Raw genomic sequence first — 15869 nt, 5'->3', positions numbered from 1 at the left:
GTGAAATATGGCTGACGGAAGATGATATAGTTAGTGGGATAGATTGTGTAGGTTATAGTGTGTTTAGGAGGGACAGAGAGAATAAAATGGGGGGAGGAGTGTTATTGATGATAGCTGATGAACTGCAGCCAAGGAGAATTGAAGTTGTATCGCAGGATAGTGAAAAGAGCTCATTTGAGGCTATTTGGTGTGAGATTGAGACTGGCAGAACAAAATATACAGTTGGGTTCTGCTATAGACCAGGTGATGGAATAGATGGTGGAGATAGTATGCATAAACAAATTGATGAAATGAGTGGAAGGAGGGTAATTATTATGGAGGATTTCAATGGTAACATTGATTGGAAGGAAGAGAGGACACATGTGAGGAAGGAAATGGATTTTATTCAATTATTAAGGGATAACTATCTGAGACAGCATGCAATTGAAAATACTAGGGGTGTGAGAGTGCTTGACCTGGTAATAGCATCTGAGAATTTAACTGTAATGAATATGACCATGTTGCCACCTATTGGTGAGGGTGATCATAAGGTCTTGACCTGGGAGGTGGCTAAAGGTGTGGAATTTTCGATTAAGACAGGGTATATGTGGAATTACCGTGCTGGCAAGTATGACAAGCTTAGGAGGTTGCTTGGGTCAGTGCCATGGCATGTAAAACTGCAAGGGCTGGATTTCGATAGAGCATGGAAAGTGGTCAAGGATCATTTACAGGAGGTTATGGCTGATTGTATACCTAGGGTCCGAATAGTAAAACAAGTAGGGGTTAAATGGATGAATACCACCATTAAGCTTCAGCTGCAAAAAAAACAAACAACTGCAGAGGGAATTTAAAGAGAAAGGTGACCTGCAGGCACACGAACGGTATAAAGCGCAGGCCAGAAGGGTAACGAGTGTAGTAAAAAAAGCAAAAGCAGATTATGAAAGGAAACTAGCTTTGCAAGCAAAAGAGAATCCAAAACAGTTCTTTCAATATGCTGCAAGTAAGAAAAAAAACTGTACACGGTAAAATGATTTTAAGGAATGCCGATGGTAAGGAGGTCACTGAATCAGTCGATATAGTGGAATTACTGAGCGAGCACTTTGCAAAAGTATATCATCCAGATGGTGACATTGAAGAAATGAAGGAACCATTAGTTTATATGGGAATTGTGATGAATGAAGTGGAGGTGAATAGTCTATTACAGAACCTTAATGTGAATACATCTGTGGGATTGGATGGTATACCGGCATGGGTCTTGCATGAAGCGGCTAAGGAATTATCAGTACCCTTGTCCATGTTGTTTAATCTGAGTCTCGGGTCTGGTTTAGTCCCGAAGGTGTGGAAAGAGGGGGAAAATAGTTCCACTGCATAAAGGAGGATCCAAGACTACTGTTGCAAATTACTGACCAATCAGGATATCAGGAGTCGTTGTCAAAGTCTTGGAGAAAGTAGTCAAGGGAAAAATACAGGAATGCATTGATGAAAATGAGATACTGTATGTGGGACAGCATGGCTCTGTGAAGGGTATATCATGCCTCAGTAACTTGCTCAAGTTTTATAACTCCAAAAGAATGGTTTACAGTGATAGTGCTGGACCTGGCTAAGGCATTTGACAGGATACCACATGGAATTCTAATCCGTAAACTGCAACATATGGGAATGGAGATAGGGTTGGTGGCTCACAGTCTATCCTCGTAATCAGCGTTGTATAATCCTGACATCATTTTTGTTATCCACCTCTGCACCCTCTCCAAGGGTACTTCACCCCCCCCCCCTGCAAATCTCGATGACCAGATCTGAGCACATAAATCCAGATGTGGTCTTATCAAAGTTTTATACAATGAAACCAGTGCACTTTTATCTCTCATGGTCAATGTTCTCAACATTGCTGCAATTCTCTGAGATGTCTTCATAAACTTTACAGTATATACCTGGAACTTAAAATCTTTATCCACAATCATCCCAAGATTCCTTGCTTCCTCCACTTCTTCCAGTATAACTCCACCAAGTGAGTATGAAGCATCCCTTCTGAGGATTCCAAATTTTAAAACCTTACATTTAGTTGCATTAAACTTACATCCCCATGCCTCTGCCCACCTTTCCAGCTTATTCAAATTCTCGTGAAGAGCCAAAACATCAGCACTATTACTAATAACCCTCCCAAACTTCACATCATCTGCAAAGAACTGAACATCTCCCTGTAGTCCTGTGACAATATCATCGACATAAAGATTGAACAGCAATGGTCCCAGGACTGAACCCCGAGGTACTCCACTCTTCCTACAACTCTCTGATATCTATCAGAGAGCAAATCACCAATCCAAACCACTAACCTGATATTCAAACCCATATGATGTAATTTAAAAATAAGCTTGTCATGTGGCACCCTGTCACGTGCTTTGAAAAACTCCAAAAAAATGACAGTATATGCCTTACCTTCATCCACTGCTCTCGTTACTCTATTGTAAAAGATAACCAGATTACTAAAACAGGAGTACCCTTTAACAAATCCAAGCTCTGGCCTGCATAAATAATATTACCCTCATCTGCCCAATTCTGTATATGAATTCTTACCAATTTATCCAAAATCTTAACAACTGCAGAAGAAATACAAACAGATCTATACAGTGATACCTTGGCTAATGAAGATAATTCATTCCGGAATCACATTCGTTGGCCGAAACGTGATTACTCATAGGTTTCTATAGAAAATCGTTTAATTCGTTCTGGATGCTGCCTACTATTTAAAGATGTTTTATAAAATAGTAAAAAGCACACTATAAAAGGGAAAAAACTCACCAAAGGCTGATTTGAACAGCTACCCAATTAGATGAAGGAGAATGGAAAGTAGAATGAAAAACTGACAATCTTTACCCTATTATATACACTTTATTAAACTGAAAATATGTACATGACGTTTTTACTATTCTTCTTCCAAATTTTCAAAGTTTATTCAAGGTAAGTCTCCTCTTCTTCAGTAGCTGGCCTCTGTCTCTTTGCTAAAGAGAAGTCAAAAATCTGTCCAAAGTTGATTGAACTTCTCTTTTTTTCAGAATATTTTTAAAGTGATTCAGACACTTGTCTTCAACCAAGGCACAAAGTCTGTTCATTTCAGCTTTGTTGGGATGCCACTTTGTAGCCAAAAACTGAAACTATTCCCAGTAGTGCAGCATTTTTTTAATGTCACCTGTTGGCATTATTCCCTTTTTATTGCTGTCCTCCTCCTTCCGTCTCACTTCTTGCTGTCTCAAACGTAAACAACCCACTCAGGTTAGTGGGTCTCCCCCTATGTGATATGGTTAGCTCATTTCTTTGTCACACACATACAGATAGAAAAGATAAGCTCCTGGAATGGCCCGACCGTTCATGTTTGCTGCTTTATGTTAGTGTGCGCATCCACTAAAACATTCGTTAGCCGAGTTCGAAAAACAGCGAAAAAAATCTTCGTTAGCCGAAAAATTCGTTAGCAGGGTCACTCGTTAGCCGAGGTATCACTGTAGTTTGATACCTCCATTCTACATCCACCCTTATGTAATTACAATTTTACCCTCCTTCCACTCTCTAGTAACCTGCCCCATTACAAGACTTTCATTAAACAGTCAAGTTTAATAAAAGTCATTTCCATTGCACATTCCCTTAAAACGTGGTGAAAGTCCGTCTATCTCCCCCCCCCCCCTGTATTCCAATAAGGACCTATTTCTTATTGGAATACATCCTCTTCATTCACTTTTGAAACTTTATCACTCATAAGGACTTTCTAGATGAGTCTTTGACTCCATGTGGTCTTGGGATAATAATGATGATGCTAATAATAATACTAATAATTATCCTTCTAGGATAATTATAAAGCCTGCAGAATGGTACCAGAATGGAACACTCTAATTAAGTGATCATTAAATAGCTCAACTGTGTCATCTGATTCCCATTTTCATCCTGCAAGATAATCCGTCCACTATCATTTTCCTTCTTATTTACCACATAGCGAAAAAACTCCTTGCGATTCTCCTTGGATTGCAGTGCTAGTCTCTTTTCATAATTTTTCTTTCCTTACAATACTAGTCATTTTCACAATATTAGCCTATGCCTTATATTCCTCATGCAACTGCTCTCTTTTCTTCTGCAACTCCCCTTTTATTCCTTTTGTCATCCATTTGACTCTAAATTGCTTTATTTTCTTCACTCAAGGTATGTTAGCTGTCATTGCTGACAACAATTTTTTCTTTAGTATCTCCAGTGTACTAACAACCCCTCTTCCTTTAAATTCTTTTATCCATTGCACTGCTGCAATCTGGTATCTAAGTCTATGATAGCCACCTGCCTTATAATTCCACATAACTTCCTTCTGTTTTGATACCTCCCCATGCCTGTTCATCCTCCAAGTCAGGACTACATAATCACTCTTACCAACCAGGTCAAATATGCCATCTCAATCACAATCAGATCCTCTGATGCTATGACCAAATGCAGAACTCTCGCTCCCCATGTTCCATCTGTGACATGCTACTTAAGACAGTTACCCCTCGAGAAATCCAAAAATTCAGTTCCCTTATTACTGCATGCTGTCCCCTCTGCCCATTTTATATCACTATAGTTGAAGTCCCCCATAATGATTGCCTGCTTTGCACTTGCCAAAGTAATTTGCCTAAACATTTCCTGATCATCACCATCTATATTTGCCTGGTCTGTAGCAACATCCCACTAAACATCTTGTTCTATAAAAATCCATCTCACACCATATGCCATATACTTTTCAGCTCAAATGCACTTTGAGCTGAAAAGATTACAAACTGTAATAACTTGAAGAATTAGAACATAAGACATGATAATTTGTTAAACATAATATGGATTTAACTTAACATAAATATTTTACTGGCATAAAATTTTTGCCCTAGTATCAAGCATCTTCAGTATGACTTTCAAATTAAACAACAAGAGCGGAAACTGTAAATTCGATAATGAAAGTGCAAACTGCACTACATTATGTATGTCCAGTTTGCATGTAGAGTATCATGGTCTAAATACATTAAGGATTCAGTATAAATAACTTTAACTGGAGATTTGAAATTAAATACATAAAAAATAAAAAATTAGATTCAATTAATTTGAAACTTGTAAAGAGGAACTATTTCCCATAAGAAGGATATTTTAAGTCCATTACTTCTGTTTAGATTCAGATGATGCAACAAGGTTTCATAATGTTCTTTGCGTAAATGTTCTAAGAGATTATTAGTTTTATGGAGAACCTTAATTTTCTTCCTAAGGATTCAATGTCTGGTGATTCATAGTGTGTTCTGCATGTACTGATTATTCTGGCTCATGGAACTTAACATTGTCTAAATGTTAATTATGATGCATGGCCACCAATCTTCCTGTTTGACCGGAATATGATGATCCACACTAGCAAGGAATTTGATACACTCCGGGGTGGGGAAAGAGTGAAATTCTATCTTCAGCTGAACATAGAAAAGTAGATATCTTATTGATAGGGCAGAAGGACACTTGTAGAACTATTTCATTGTTGAATCTACTAATTTCTGTTCTTGTTGTTTAATTTGAAAGTCATACTAAAGATACCTTGTGATACCAGGGTGAAAATTTTATGCCAAAATATTTAAGTAAGTTAAATCTGTTTAACTATTTAAACTGTGCACTACATTGATGGAACAGAACTGCAGAAAATTGATGAGGCTAGGGATTTGGGAGTGATGGTGGATAGGAATTTGAAGTTCAGAATACATATTACAAAAATGAGCAAACTAGTTGGGTGTTAAAAAAACACACAGTCAAGTGTTAAGACAAGGAAGTTACCCTTCTTTATAAGGTTTTGATTTAGTCACATTTAGACTGCTCTGCATAGACTTGTTCATCTGAATGTCTTGAGAATGAGGAAGTGATGAAGTGAATCATTCAGATGTTAGTGACCAAAATGGTAACTGGTTTGTGAAGTGCTGCTCATAAGGAGCATTTCACAAAGTCTTGAATGCTTGCAGATTACAAAGTTTGGCTGATAAGCAAAAAAGAAGTGATGTGATATAAACATATATGATACTAAAGGGATTTTTCAGTACATGGCTGAACAGAAGAAAACAAGTGTATGAGGACTAAATTTTTGCTTGGGGAGTGAGTGAGTGGAATGGGTTGACAGAGGAAGTATCATTGAATGAGTTTAAAGAGCAATAAGTATTGAATAAATAATGTGTCGAAATTCCATGAAGGTCATTATGTAATAATAATAATAATAATAATAATAATATATTCCATTTAAATATATCCTATTTAAAGTAGTTTGACATTTTTTAGCTTAATGAGTTTTATCAAAGGACTGTGTGTATTTATACACAGTAATCACTCAATTATCTGACAACAAAACAAAAGCAATTTGTTAGTTGGATAATTTAAGGGGTTGATTGACATGGTACATTTACATGATGCTGTACCAAAAGTCTATTCACACATTAACCTGTTCAAGCAGTTGATTAATTGTAGATTCAGTTCTTTAAAGTCTTCATAACTGAGAGAATGTTGAATTAAACATTATTTAAATTAAGGGGATATTAGATCCCACATTATTTTAAAACCGAATATAGTATAAAAAACTATAAAAGTATCGGCGAATACTAGCATGAGCCAATGCAAGTAGTCCTAGAACGTAGTACAAACACGGGCAACTCGTTGCAAAGGTGGGTAAAGTTCTGATCGCTATTCTTGGTATTTTCCATAATGTAAAAACACATTTCCTAGGAAATGTATGCTGTTATTACATTATGGTGGGAGGTCACTACCCAGACCGGTTTCAGCCTTTTTTTGAGGCTTCATCAGTGAGTAGCTAGACCAAATTAATACCAAAGGGTATATTTATATCGATATAATGTTTATATCGCCAAAATGAAGCCTGTTGGCTCTTTATCTTTATATATTTAAGTAACTTAATGGGTGCACCTTTTGGACAACTCGTATAGCAGAGTATATAAGTTCTTTTCGCTATACCCTTTGGTATTAATTTGGTCTAGCTACTCACTGATGAAGCCTCAAAAAAGGCTGAAACCGGTCTGGGCAGTGACCTCCCACCATAATGTAATAGCAGCATACATTTCCTAGGAAATGGTTTTTACATTATGGAAAATACCAAGAATAGCTATCAGAACTTTACACACCTTTGCAATGAGTTGCCCGTGTTTGTACTACGTTCTAGGACTACTTACATTGGCTCACGCTAGTATTCGCCGATACTTTTATAGTTTTTTATACTATATTCGGTATGAAACTCTCTGAGTTTCTTATTTGGTTTTAAAATAATGTGGGATCTAATATCCCCTTAATTTAAATAATGTTTATATCGCTGAAATGAAGCCTGTTGGCTCTTTATATATTTAAGTTGAATTTAAAATATTTAATTTTTTTTTAAAAAAAAACAGATTGAATTTTCAGATACTGTGTTTTGTTTAGCCAGTTTTGCTTACTGATCTCATTTCATTATTTTCATTTTGCAGCAGGACGCAAGTTATTTCGAGAATTCTTGCAGTGTGAATATAGTGAAGAAAATATTTTATTTTGGTTGGCTTGTGAAGATTTGAAGAATGAATCCAATCCAGAAATAGTGGAAGAAAAAGCTAGACTTATTTATGAAGATTACATTTCCATTTTATCACCTAGAGAAGTATTAAAATTATTTACTGCATTTTTCATTATAGACCTGTTTTTCATTAGCTTTTTAGCTTTTACTCATTCCAGATTTTTAATGAACATTGTTATATTGGTTACAAAATGGTTGCTACAGTATCCATATTTTATGTGCATGAAAATAAAATGTTTAATCATTGACAGAAGCTCTATTATGCCTTATCTGCTCGCTTTTGCAGCATTCCTGATTTGCTTGATTTCAGATTTGTGTTAATGAGCACACAGGAACAAGATAGATGTTTAGTAGTATTCTTCAGTTACTATCAAGACAGAAAATTTTTTCCTGAAAGTGATTGTGGCACTAACAATCAGCAGGTTTAGATCCACCCACATTGGGATCAAACCTTTTAGTTAGAGAGCAGGTACATTAACCACTCAGCCAACCACACTGACATTTCTCTTAATTTCTTTTATCAGTTATGAAATAATAATAATCTGGGTTCTCATTTTAATTACTTTAGTAATTATTTTAATTACTTACAATAATTATAATAGTAATTATAAAGGGAAGAACAAACTTTTTTTTTTTGGAGGCTTTTTTCTGTTAGTTTTAAATTAAGTCAGTCTTTATCACAGACTGGGAAGATTTTTTTCCTCCCCAAAACTCAAGAGTGTTTAATCCCGCAACTCAAAAAAACTGACCATAGAGCTTGTACTTCATATAATGATACCAATTAGAATTAGGAAACACAAGGTAGCAGCTGCGATTGTTTACAATACTCTTTTCACCCATCTATCTATGCATCAATAGAAAGAAACTCAGTTAGTGATGCTGGCAAAGGATGAAGTGAGGCTACCTACTGATTTCCATTGGAGAGGCCTTAGAGGAGGATTTAGGAAGAATACGAAAATTCAGGTTATGTGAATGGAATAACTAATGATATAATCTTGTTCATTATACATGCAAAAAAATTAATTTTTTATGTATCTCCCATTCACGAAAGGTTTTATGCCTACAGTACGTCAGTACTGAGGACAAGTTAAGAATTGATTATTATTTTTATTTATTTTTTAGATAGTCTGGAAATCTTGCTCTAGCAACCCAACATGGAACTTTCAAAAGCCACTTCAGGCCACCAGAAAAGCAAGCTGGTAGTCTCACACCAGGATGAAATTCATCTCCTGGCTAATTACAATCACAAACATCCATTCCCACAGTAGAATCAGACATTCTGCATGTTGGATAGAGAGCAGGTACATTAACCATCCAGCCAACCAAGCTTATCCATTTCTATTATTATTATTCAAGTATCTCCATGGAGGCAGAAGATTCATCATGGGAGAATCTATTTATTCACACACTAGCCATCATTCACACAATACCTATCATACTTCTCCTTAAACTCATTCAATGATGAAGCACTTGCAACCACCTCTGACAACCCATTCCAATTCATCAGCCTCCAAGCAAAAAAAAACTAGTCCTGACACCCTTGCTATCCACACCTCTTATACAACTTCCACTGGTGACTCCTTGTTCTCTCCCTTCTTCTCATGCACTGAAAAAGTCTTCAATGTCAATCCTATAAAACCCTTTTAATAACTTCAATACTTCTATCATGTCTTTTCTTTTTCATCTATCAGCTAATTTTTGAAGCCTACAGACTGTCAATCTGTTCTCATAGGGAGCATTCCACAGACCTACCACTTGTCTCTGGATAACTTCTTCATCACCATGACATCTGGGAGTCCAGATCTATGTGAAGTAGTCTAGTTGTGGCCTTCTTAAAGCAATAACCTCCCTATCCCTGCTTGTTAGTGTGTTCTTCAATAACCATGTAATCTGATGTGCTGTTTTGGTTACCTTCACAATATGCCCTCTAAACTTCAACTCCCTGTTCACAATCACACCCAAGTCCTGGGTCTCATCAGTTTCCCAGTTCAGTTCCATCAGTATAGTACACAGCTTACACTTGCACTTACACTTGCCCAACATTAAACTGGCAGCCATTTTCCTTTGCTCATACTGCTAGTCTGTTTAAGTCTTCCTGCAGGATCTCTACATCACCTTCATTTACTATTGCCCTTCCCAGTTTAGCATCATCAGCAAATAACTGAATACTTCCTGTCCTATCATTTCCTATATCATTGATGTACAAACTAAACAACAGATGACCAAGTATTGAGTCCTGTGGTACACCACTAGTCACTTGTCTTCTCCTCCATAAACCGCTCTTTGATATCTGTCCATTAGTAAACCTCTAATCCAAATCACCAGATTTATAGCTAGTGATTTGAATTAGAGGTTGACTATCCAATTTATACAATAGAGTTCTATGTGAAATGCCTTTGTAAAATCTAGTAGTATCACTGAGTAGCCATTTCTTTTATCTATCTCCATTGTCACTTCATTATAAAAAGTAAGCAAATTACTAAGGCAAGAGACCTATCCTTCACAAAACCATGTTGTCCTCCTACAGAGTATCAATCTGTAGATTGATACCAATTTCTCCAAAACCTTAATCACCTCTCCTGAGATGCTGATTTATACAATGAGATTTTTGTCCTCTTTCCACTCCAATGGCACCTTCCCACTACTGAGGCTTAAATTAAACAGCTTGATCAGAGAAGCTGATAATTCCCTTGCACATTCTCATAATACATGGGCTGATGTGCCATCTTATCCCATGGCTGTGTTCATATTGAGGTTCTGCAATATTTTAAGTACTTCCATTTCTTCAACCTCCATTCTCCTGTCAGTCTGTGTCACAACTGGCATTGTAATGTCACCACCTAGATACACCCCTGCAAAATGCTCACTCAGTAATTCAGCTATTTGGTTTGGTTCTGTTATATTCCCACCATCAGGACTTCTTAAATTCATCCTTCGATAGTCATTTTTTCTTTTACTTGCCACATAGCAAAAGAACTCCTTAGGATTTCTTTTGGCCTTGTCAGCTAGTTTTCTCTCATAATTAGCTTTGGATTTCCTTACCATACCAGTCATCCTTCTTGCCTATACATTACACTCCTCATGGGCATGCTGATCACATTTTTCTTTACAATTCCTCCACAATGTTTTCTTTGTGTCCAACTCCTACTTAATGAAATTATTCATCCACCTAACTCCTACCTGATTTAACCTTTGACTCTAGGTCTACATTCAGATACTACTTTCTTCAAATGTCCCTTGACCACCCCCCCCATGCACCAACAACATCTCTTCCCTCCAAATTCTTATCTCATGGTTCTGGTGAAAGCTGTCTCCTCAGTTTGTCATAATCATCTATTTTGTCATTCCACATATATCTCTTCTTAATAGGAAATTCTGCATATCTTGCAATTCCCAGGTCAAGACTATATGATCACAGAAAACTAAAGAAAAACCAACAATCTAGAGCAAAATCCCCCAAGTAAAGAGTAAGAGTGGTAGATCAAAGATGAGCTGACGTAGAGGAGTAGAACAAAAGATTGAAAACAACTGGACACAGATGAAGAGAGAGAGAGAGAGAGAGAGGTGTACAAAATACAGTCAGATGGAAATCCATGATCGAAAACTTATTCTAAGTAGTGAAGAGTGTAAACAAGTTCAGCATTTGTGTTAAGATATTAATGTTTTCTATTGATCATTTCAATTGGTTAACAAGCTAAATGAAATATGATGGAGCAGTAAATTCCCACTCCATATTGATGGCTGTTAATTCAAATGATTTGACATTTTCACTATCACTACAAGAAAAAAAATCTCCTACACTGCTTCTTAATACCCAACAGGAGTAGCTAAGCTAACTCTTTGAAGACAGATAGGCTGCCAGTCTCCATTTTTCAGCCTTCGGTAACAGTGAGCTCAGGTTATCAATGAACAATGAACCATGGCCCTTGAGAGAGAGAGAGAAAGTACTGACAACCACTGCCATCTTGTGGCTCTACATCCTAACACTAGCTTCTGAAACCGAAAAAAAAAATGAGTTTCTTGTATAAAAAATCCTTCCTTCCTGATTTCAGAGTAAATAAATAAATACTGTGACACCTTTTATTCTTAACTGGAGTAAATGGAATTCTTTTATCCCCCACTTCTTTTTGAGAGATTAGTGGAGAGCAAGGTTCCATCATTAGTCATCACTGATAATTCAACCCAACCATGATTTCATTGGCACTGAAAGATGTGATTACTGTAGACAACTGCTACGATCTCCTGGTCCTAGACCTTATCAGGTACTGTCTATTTAATTCATTCTCTCTCTCTCTACTAATTCTAGAATTCCATTTTGAGTTGGGGATTAAAAACCAAAGTTTCTTTCTGGGTGTAAAAACCCTTCCTTAATTAGCACCATTGATCAACTTAATCAGAAACTAGAGTTATAATGAAGTCAAAAAACTAAACCTACATGGTCATAATGGTGTCAAAGTATATTTTTATTATTATTAAACTTTATTATCTGGTAGAAATATTTAATCTTATAATTGAATGAAATTAGAATGTTAGGATTCTCAAATTGCATCAACAGGTTCAGTTTTCTTATACTCCACAAATGATTCTCAATTTAGTGTACAATGAAAAAATGCAATTTGTAGACCCTCTCTGCCCGATGGAGTAACAAAACATGAAGTTTTGAAGTTATGAGACTGCATTTCATTGCCTATTCTTATCAAGCCAGGAGATAACTTCTTATAAGTTCCTATTGCAATGTACTTTCAAAATGTTGGAGACATTTACTGATATAAACTTTAAATATAAGTAAAAAAGAAGATGGAGAGGAGTAGGACAGTAGCTTAGAAAGATTAAACACAACAGGACACAGATGAAGAGAGAAGTACAAGATACAGTAATCCATGATCAGAAACTGAATGAATGGATCTGTAAGAGGAGTGATGTGGAGATTCAATGATTCATGTTATGCAGAATAGAATGTTGGAGGAGTGCTTGCCTGGACAAACAACAGAGTGTGACTGTGGCAATAAGCCACAGTCACACTCTCTCTCCAGAGTTGCCACAGTGAATGGTAACATGGGTGGCTTGTGGGGATAGTTGCTTAGAAGATGGGAGAATGTATTATGTTATATCGTAAAGTCAAATGGAGTCTGAAGAGAATAGGTGCAGAAGAGCTTGAAAAATTTGTGCTGTCTCATCAGTCAGGTAAATATCTCACTCATCAGAATTAGCCTGGGTGTACTCTACTGTGGTTGCCAAATATATCATAGTTTATTCCTAGATATGGTCAATTTGTAATCTTTTGTTAATGCTATGGCTAATTTTAACCCTGTATAACCATCAATGTTGAAGAAAACATGTTAACCACTTACTGTGTTTTTCAGTCGGTGAAGAAAAAATTTCATGTATTTTATAAGTGATATTATTATTATTATTACAAATCATATTTTTTATTAATAATACTATTTTTCTCTACATTTTTGCTCCTAACACTTATAATTTCATTCCTAACACCAACTTTCAAAAGATTAACCCTTCACTTAACCAACCTTGCATGGCAACTAACATCTGGTAGAGCACCATGTAAATCAATTCAGTTATCTGACTTTTCAGTTTTCAGAACTCACTTTTCTGATATTTGAAGGGGAGGATAAATGGTAGATTACTGTATCTTGATTTGCTTTTATGGAAAAAAGCAGAAAAATTCTTTTCTGCTAAAGCAAACATTGAAAAACAACTCTTAATAAAAATAAATCCCCTAAGTTTACACATGTAACTACATTACTGCATTTCTTAATTCTGGTTGGCTCCAAAATGTTGTCGGTTGGACTGGTCCAGTGATTTCATGTGACACAGTGACAACTTGGAAACATTTACCTAGAATCAATATAATGAAATATTTTGAGAAAAATAAATATTTCTTTCTTAGCTTTTCAAGAAAAAAGTATTTACTAAGAAAGAACCGTTGTTTACTGCTGTCTGCTGCATATCTATTTTAGATTGCTGTGTTATGATTAATATGCTCAGTCATACCGGGAGGTATGACTGAGCATGCTATGAGATAAAATGATACATGTAGGTCATAGTCAGATGTTCTATGAGGTTGTAGTGAAAAAAAGATAAGTTTTTGTTATTATTTATTAGAGTTTTTACTTTAAATTATTGGAAATCTAAGCTAGATAGAACTTATAGTTTGAGGGTAGTTTGCAGTTGGGGAATTTGTACTTAAACATAATGTTTCAGTATAGTTTTTAGTATTCTTTGTGCAGTGTTTAAATAACAGTAGCAGCCCAAACTCAGTTTGCCAATGTGCACACTGTTAGGATTTTTTGGTATGCAGTGCTTGCAGCATATATATGCATCTTGGTAGTTAGAAATATGGCAGGTGAGAAATCAGGGAGTGCATCTCTGCAGAAAATGTAGAAAATGGGAAGAACTCTGTGATTTAGCAATTAGCATAATAGACCTCACCAGCACTGCATCAGAAATGGGTGAATAATGAACGAGAGAGACAAGTAGTGATTGAGGATGAGCAGAATGAGAGGAATGTGAATAAAAATATAAAAGTAGTAAGTGAAACGTGAAGTTTTCTAAGATGGACTGAGAAATTACTGTATTTTCAAAATTGACTTACTTACCTTATTTTGATATCGATATATGCTTATAATAAATTTAGTTTAATCCTTTATCCAAGTGTGAGCAAACAAAGTTTGCGCCTGAAAGTTTCGACCTTTATTGAGGTCTCTTCAGTGGGAGCCAGGCCCAAGTTACCAGGCAGAAGCATTAGCAGGTCATCTCTACCTATAGGAGTTGCGAAATGGTGTGCCGCTCTTTTTTTTATAAATTACTCTGGATTTAGAGAAAGATGTTGAAAGTTTATTTTTCACTTGGTTAGAGTATAATAAATTTAGTTTAATCCTTTATCCAAGTGTGAGCAAACAAAGTTTGTGCCTGAAAGTATCTTCAGGACTGGGGTAAGGTGGTACAACACCAGGGCAACTCGTTGCAAAGGTGGAGCAAGCTACCAACACTCCTGTCTCAGTATCTCCTATAATGCAAAACACATCTCCTTGTGGATATGTCTAATGTTATGCATTAAGGGAAGGGCCACTACCCAGACTAGTTTCGACCTTTATTGAGGTCTCTTCAGTGGGAGCCAGGCCCAAGTTTCAACATCTTTCTCTAAATCCAGAGTAATTTATACAAAAAAGGGTGGCACACCATTTCGCAACTCCTATAGGTAGAGATGACCTGCTAATGCTTCTGCTTAGTATCTAAACTTGGGCCTGGCTCCCACTGAAGAGACCTCAATAAAGGTCGAAACTAGTCTGGGTAGTGGCCCTTCCCTTAATGCATAACATTAGACATATCCACAAGGAGATGTGTTTTGCATTATAGGAGATACTGAGACAGGAGCGTTGGTAGCTTACTCCACCTTTGCAATGAGTTGTCCTGGTGTTGTACCACCTTACCCCAGTCCTGAAGATACTTTCAGGCACAAACTTTGTTTGCTCACACTTGGATAAAGGATTAAACGAAATTTATTATACTCTAACCAAGTGAAAAATAAACTTTCAACATCATATATGCTTATCTGTATATTGAACTTTTCTAGGTGAGTCTGGATTCAAAAGTTCGTGAAGTTGTTAACAAGAATATGGTGCAGCCTACTCAGCATACATTTGATGAAGCACAAGTTCAGATATATACACTAATGCACAGAGATTCCTATCCACGGTTTCTGAATTCATCTCTGTATAGAGAATTGCTGCAGTTATCTTCACCTAATCAGAAAGGAAACCTTGCAATGTGATGTGGATATGTAAATACAGAAACTCTGTCGAACGTCTACATTGTAAAAACCTCTACATAACAAAACTGAGGATATTGTGTCCAGCAAATTTCAATAATTTAACATTACCTGAAATTGCTAGCTCACGAAAATGAGTATGAGCGAGCAGGTTCAGGTAATGTACAGCAGTTTCATTATTGCAGCATAAATGGCAGATTTTCATCTGACTGAATCTCAACACATAATATTTGCATAATCTCTTAAGGTAGTGCAAGTACTATGGTAATCTTAATAAATGCATATGTATAATATATGTATTATTGCAGAAAGAATGTATTTTGTTGCGCTAACATATATATATATATATATATATATATATATATATATATATATATATGTCTTTACATATTTTCTAACAGTAATTGCTGATAACAAAAATAAGGTAGACAGATGAACAAGAATTAAATTTAATTTTATATGTGAATAAAGAAACATATTTTTTTTTGTATGTTACAGAAGCTTTAGAGATATTCAAATGAATCTGGA

General features: G+C 36.1%; 1 protein-coding gene across 2 annotated transcripts in view; it reads left to right on the top strand.

Annotated features, from left to right (window-relative positions):
* LOC150100979 (regulator of G protein signaling 20-like) overlaps positions 1 to 15453 on the top strand; it is a 56930-nt gene extending 41477 nt beyond the window's left edge. For both annotated transcript variants that reach the window (XM_090401980.1, XM_090401981.1), the window contains 2 exons: positions 7470 to 7636; positions 15147 to 15453. In XM_090401980.1, coding sequence (XP_090258106.1) covers positions 7470 to 7636; positions 15147 to 15344 — 365 coding nt within the window. In that variant the 3' untranslated portion in view covers positions 15345 to 15453. The remainder of the gene's footprint in view (positions 1 to 7469; positions 7637 to 15146) is intronic.
* Positions 15454 to 15869: the final 416 nt, after the last annotated feature.

Source organism: Typopeltis vanoorti, chromosome 12 (genome assembly GCF_054136105.1).
Source record: "Typopeltis vanoorti isolate ZY-2024b chromosome 12, IOZ_Tvanoo_1.0, whole genome shotgun sequence".
In the NCBI taxonomy this organism is placed as follows: Eukaryota; Metazoa; Arthropoda; class Arachnida; order Uropygi; family Thelyphonidae; genus Typopeltis; species Typopeltis vanoorti.
Note: the sequence above shows the minus strand (reverse complement) of the source record. Positions and strands in the feature narration are given on the sequence as shown.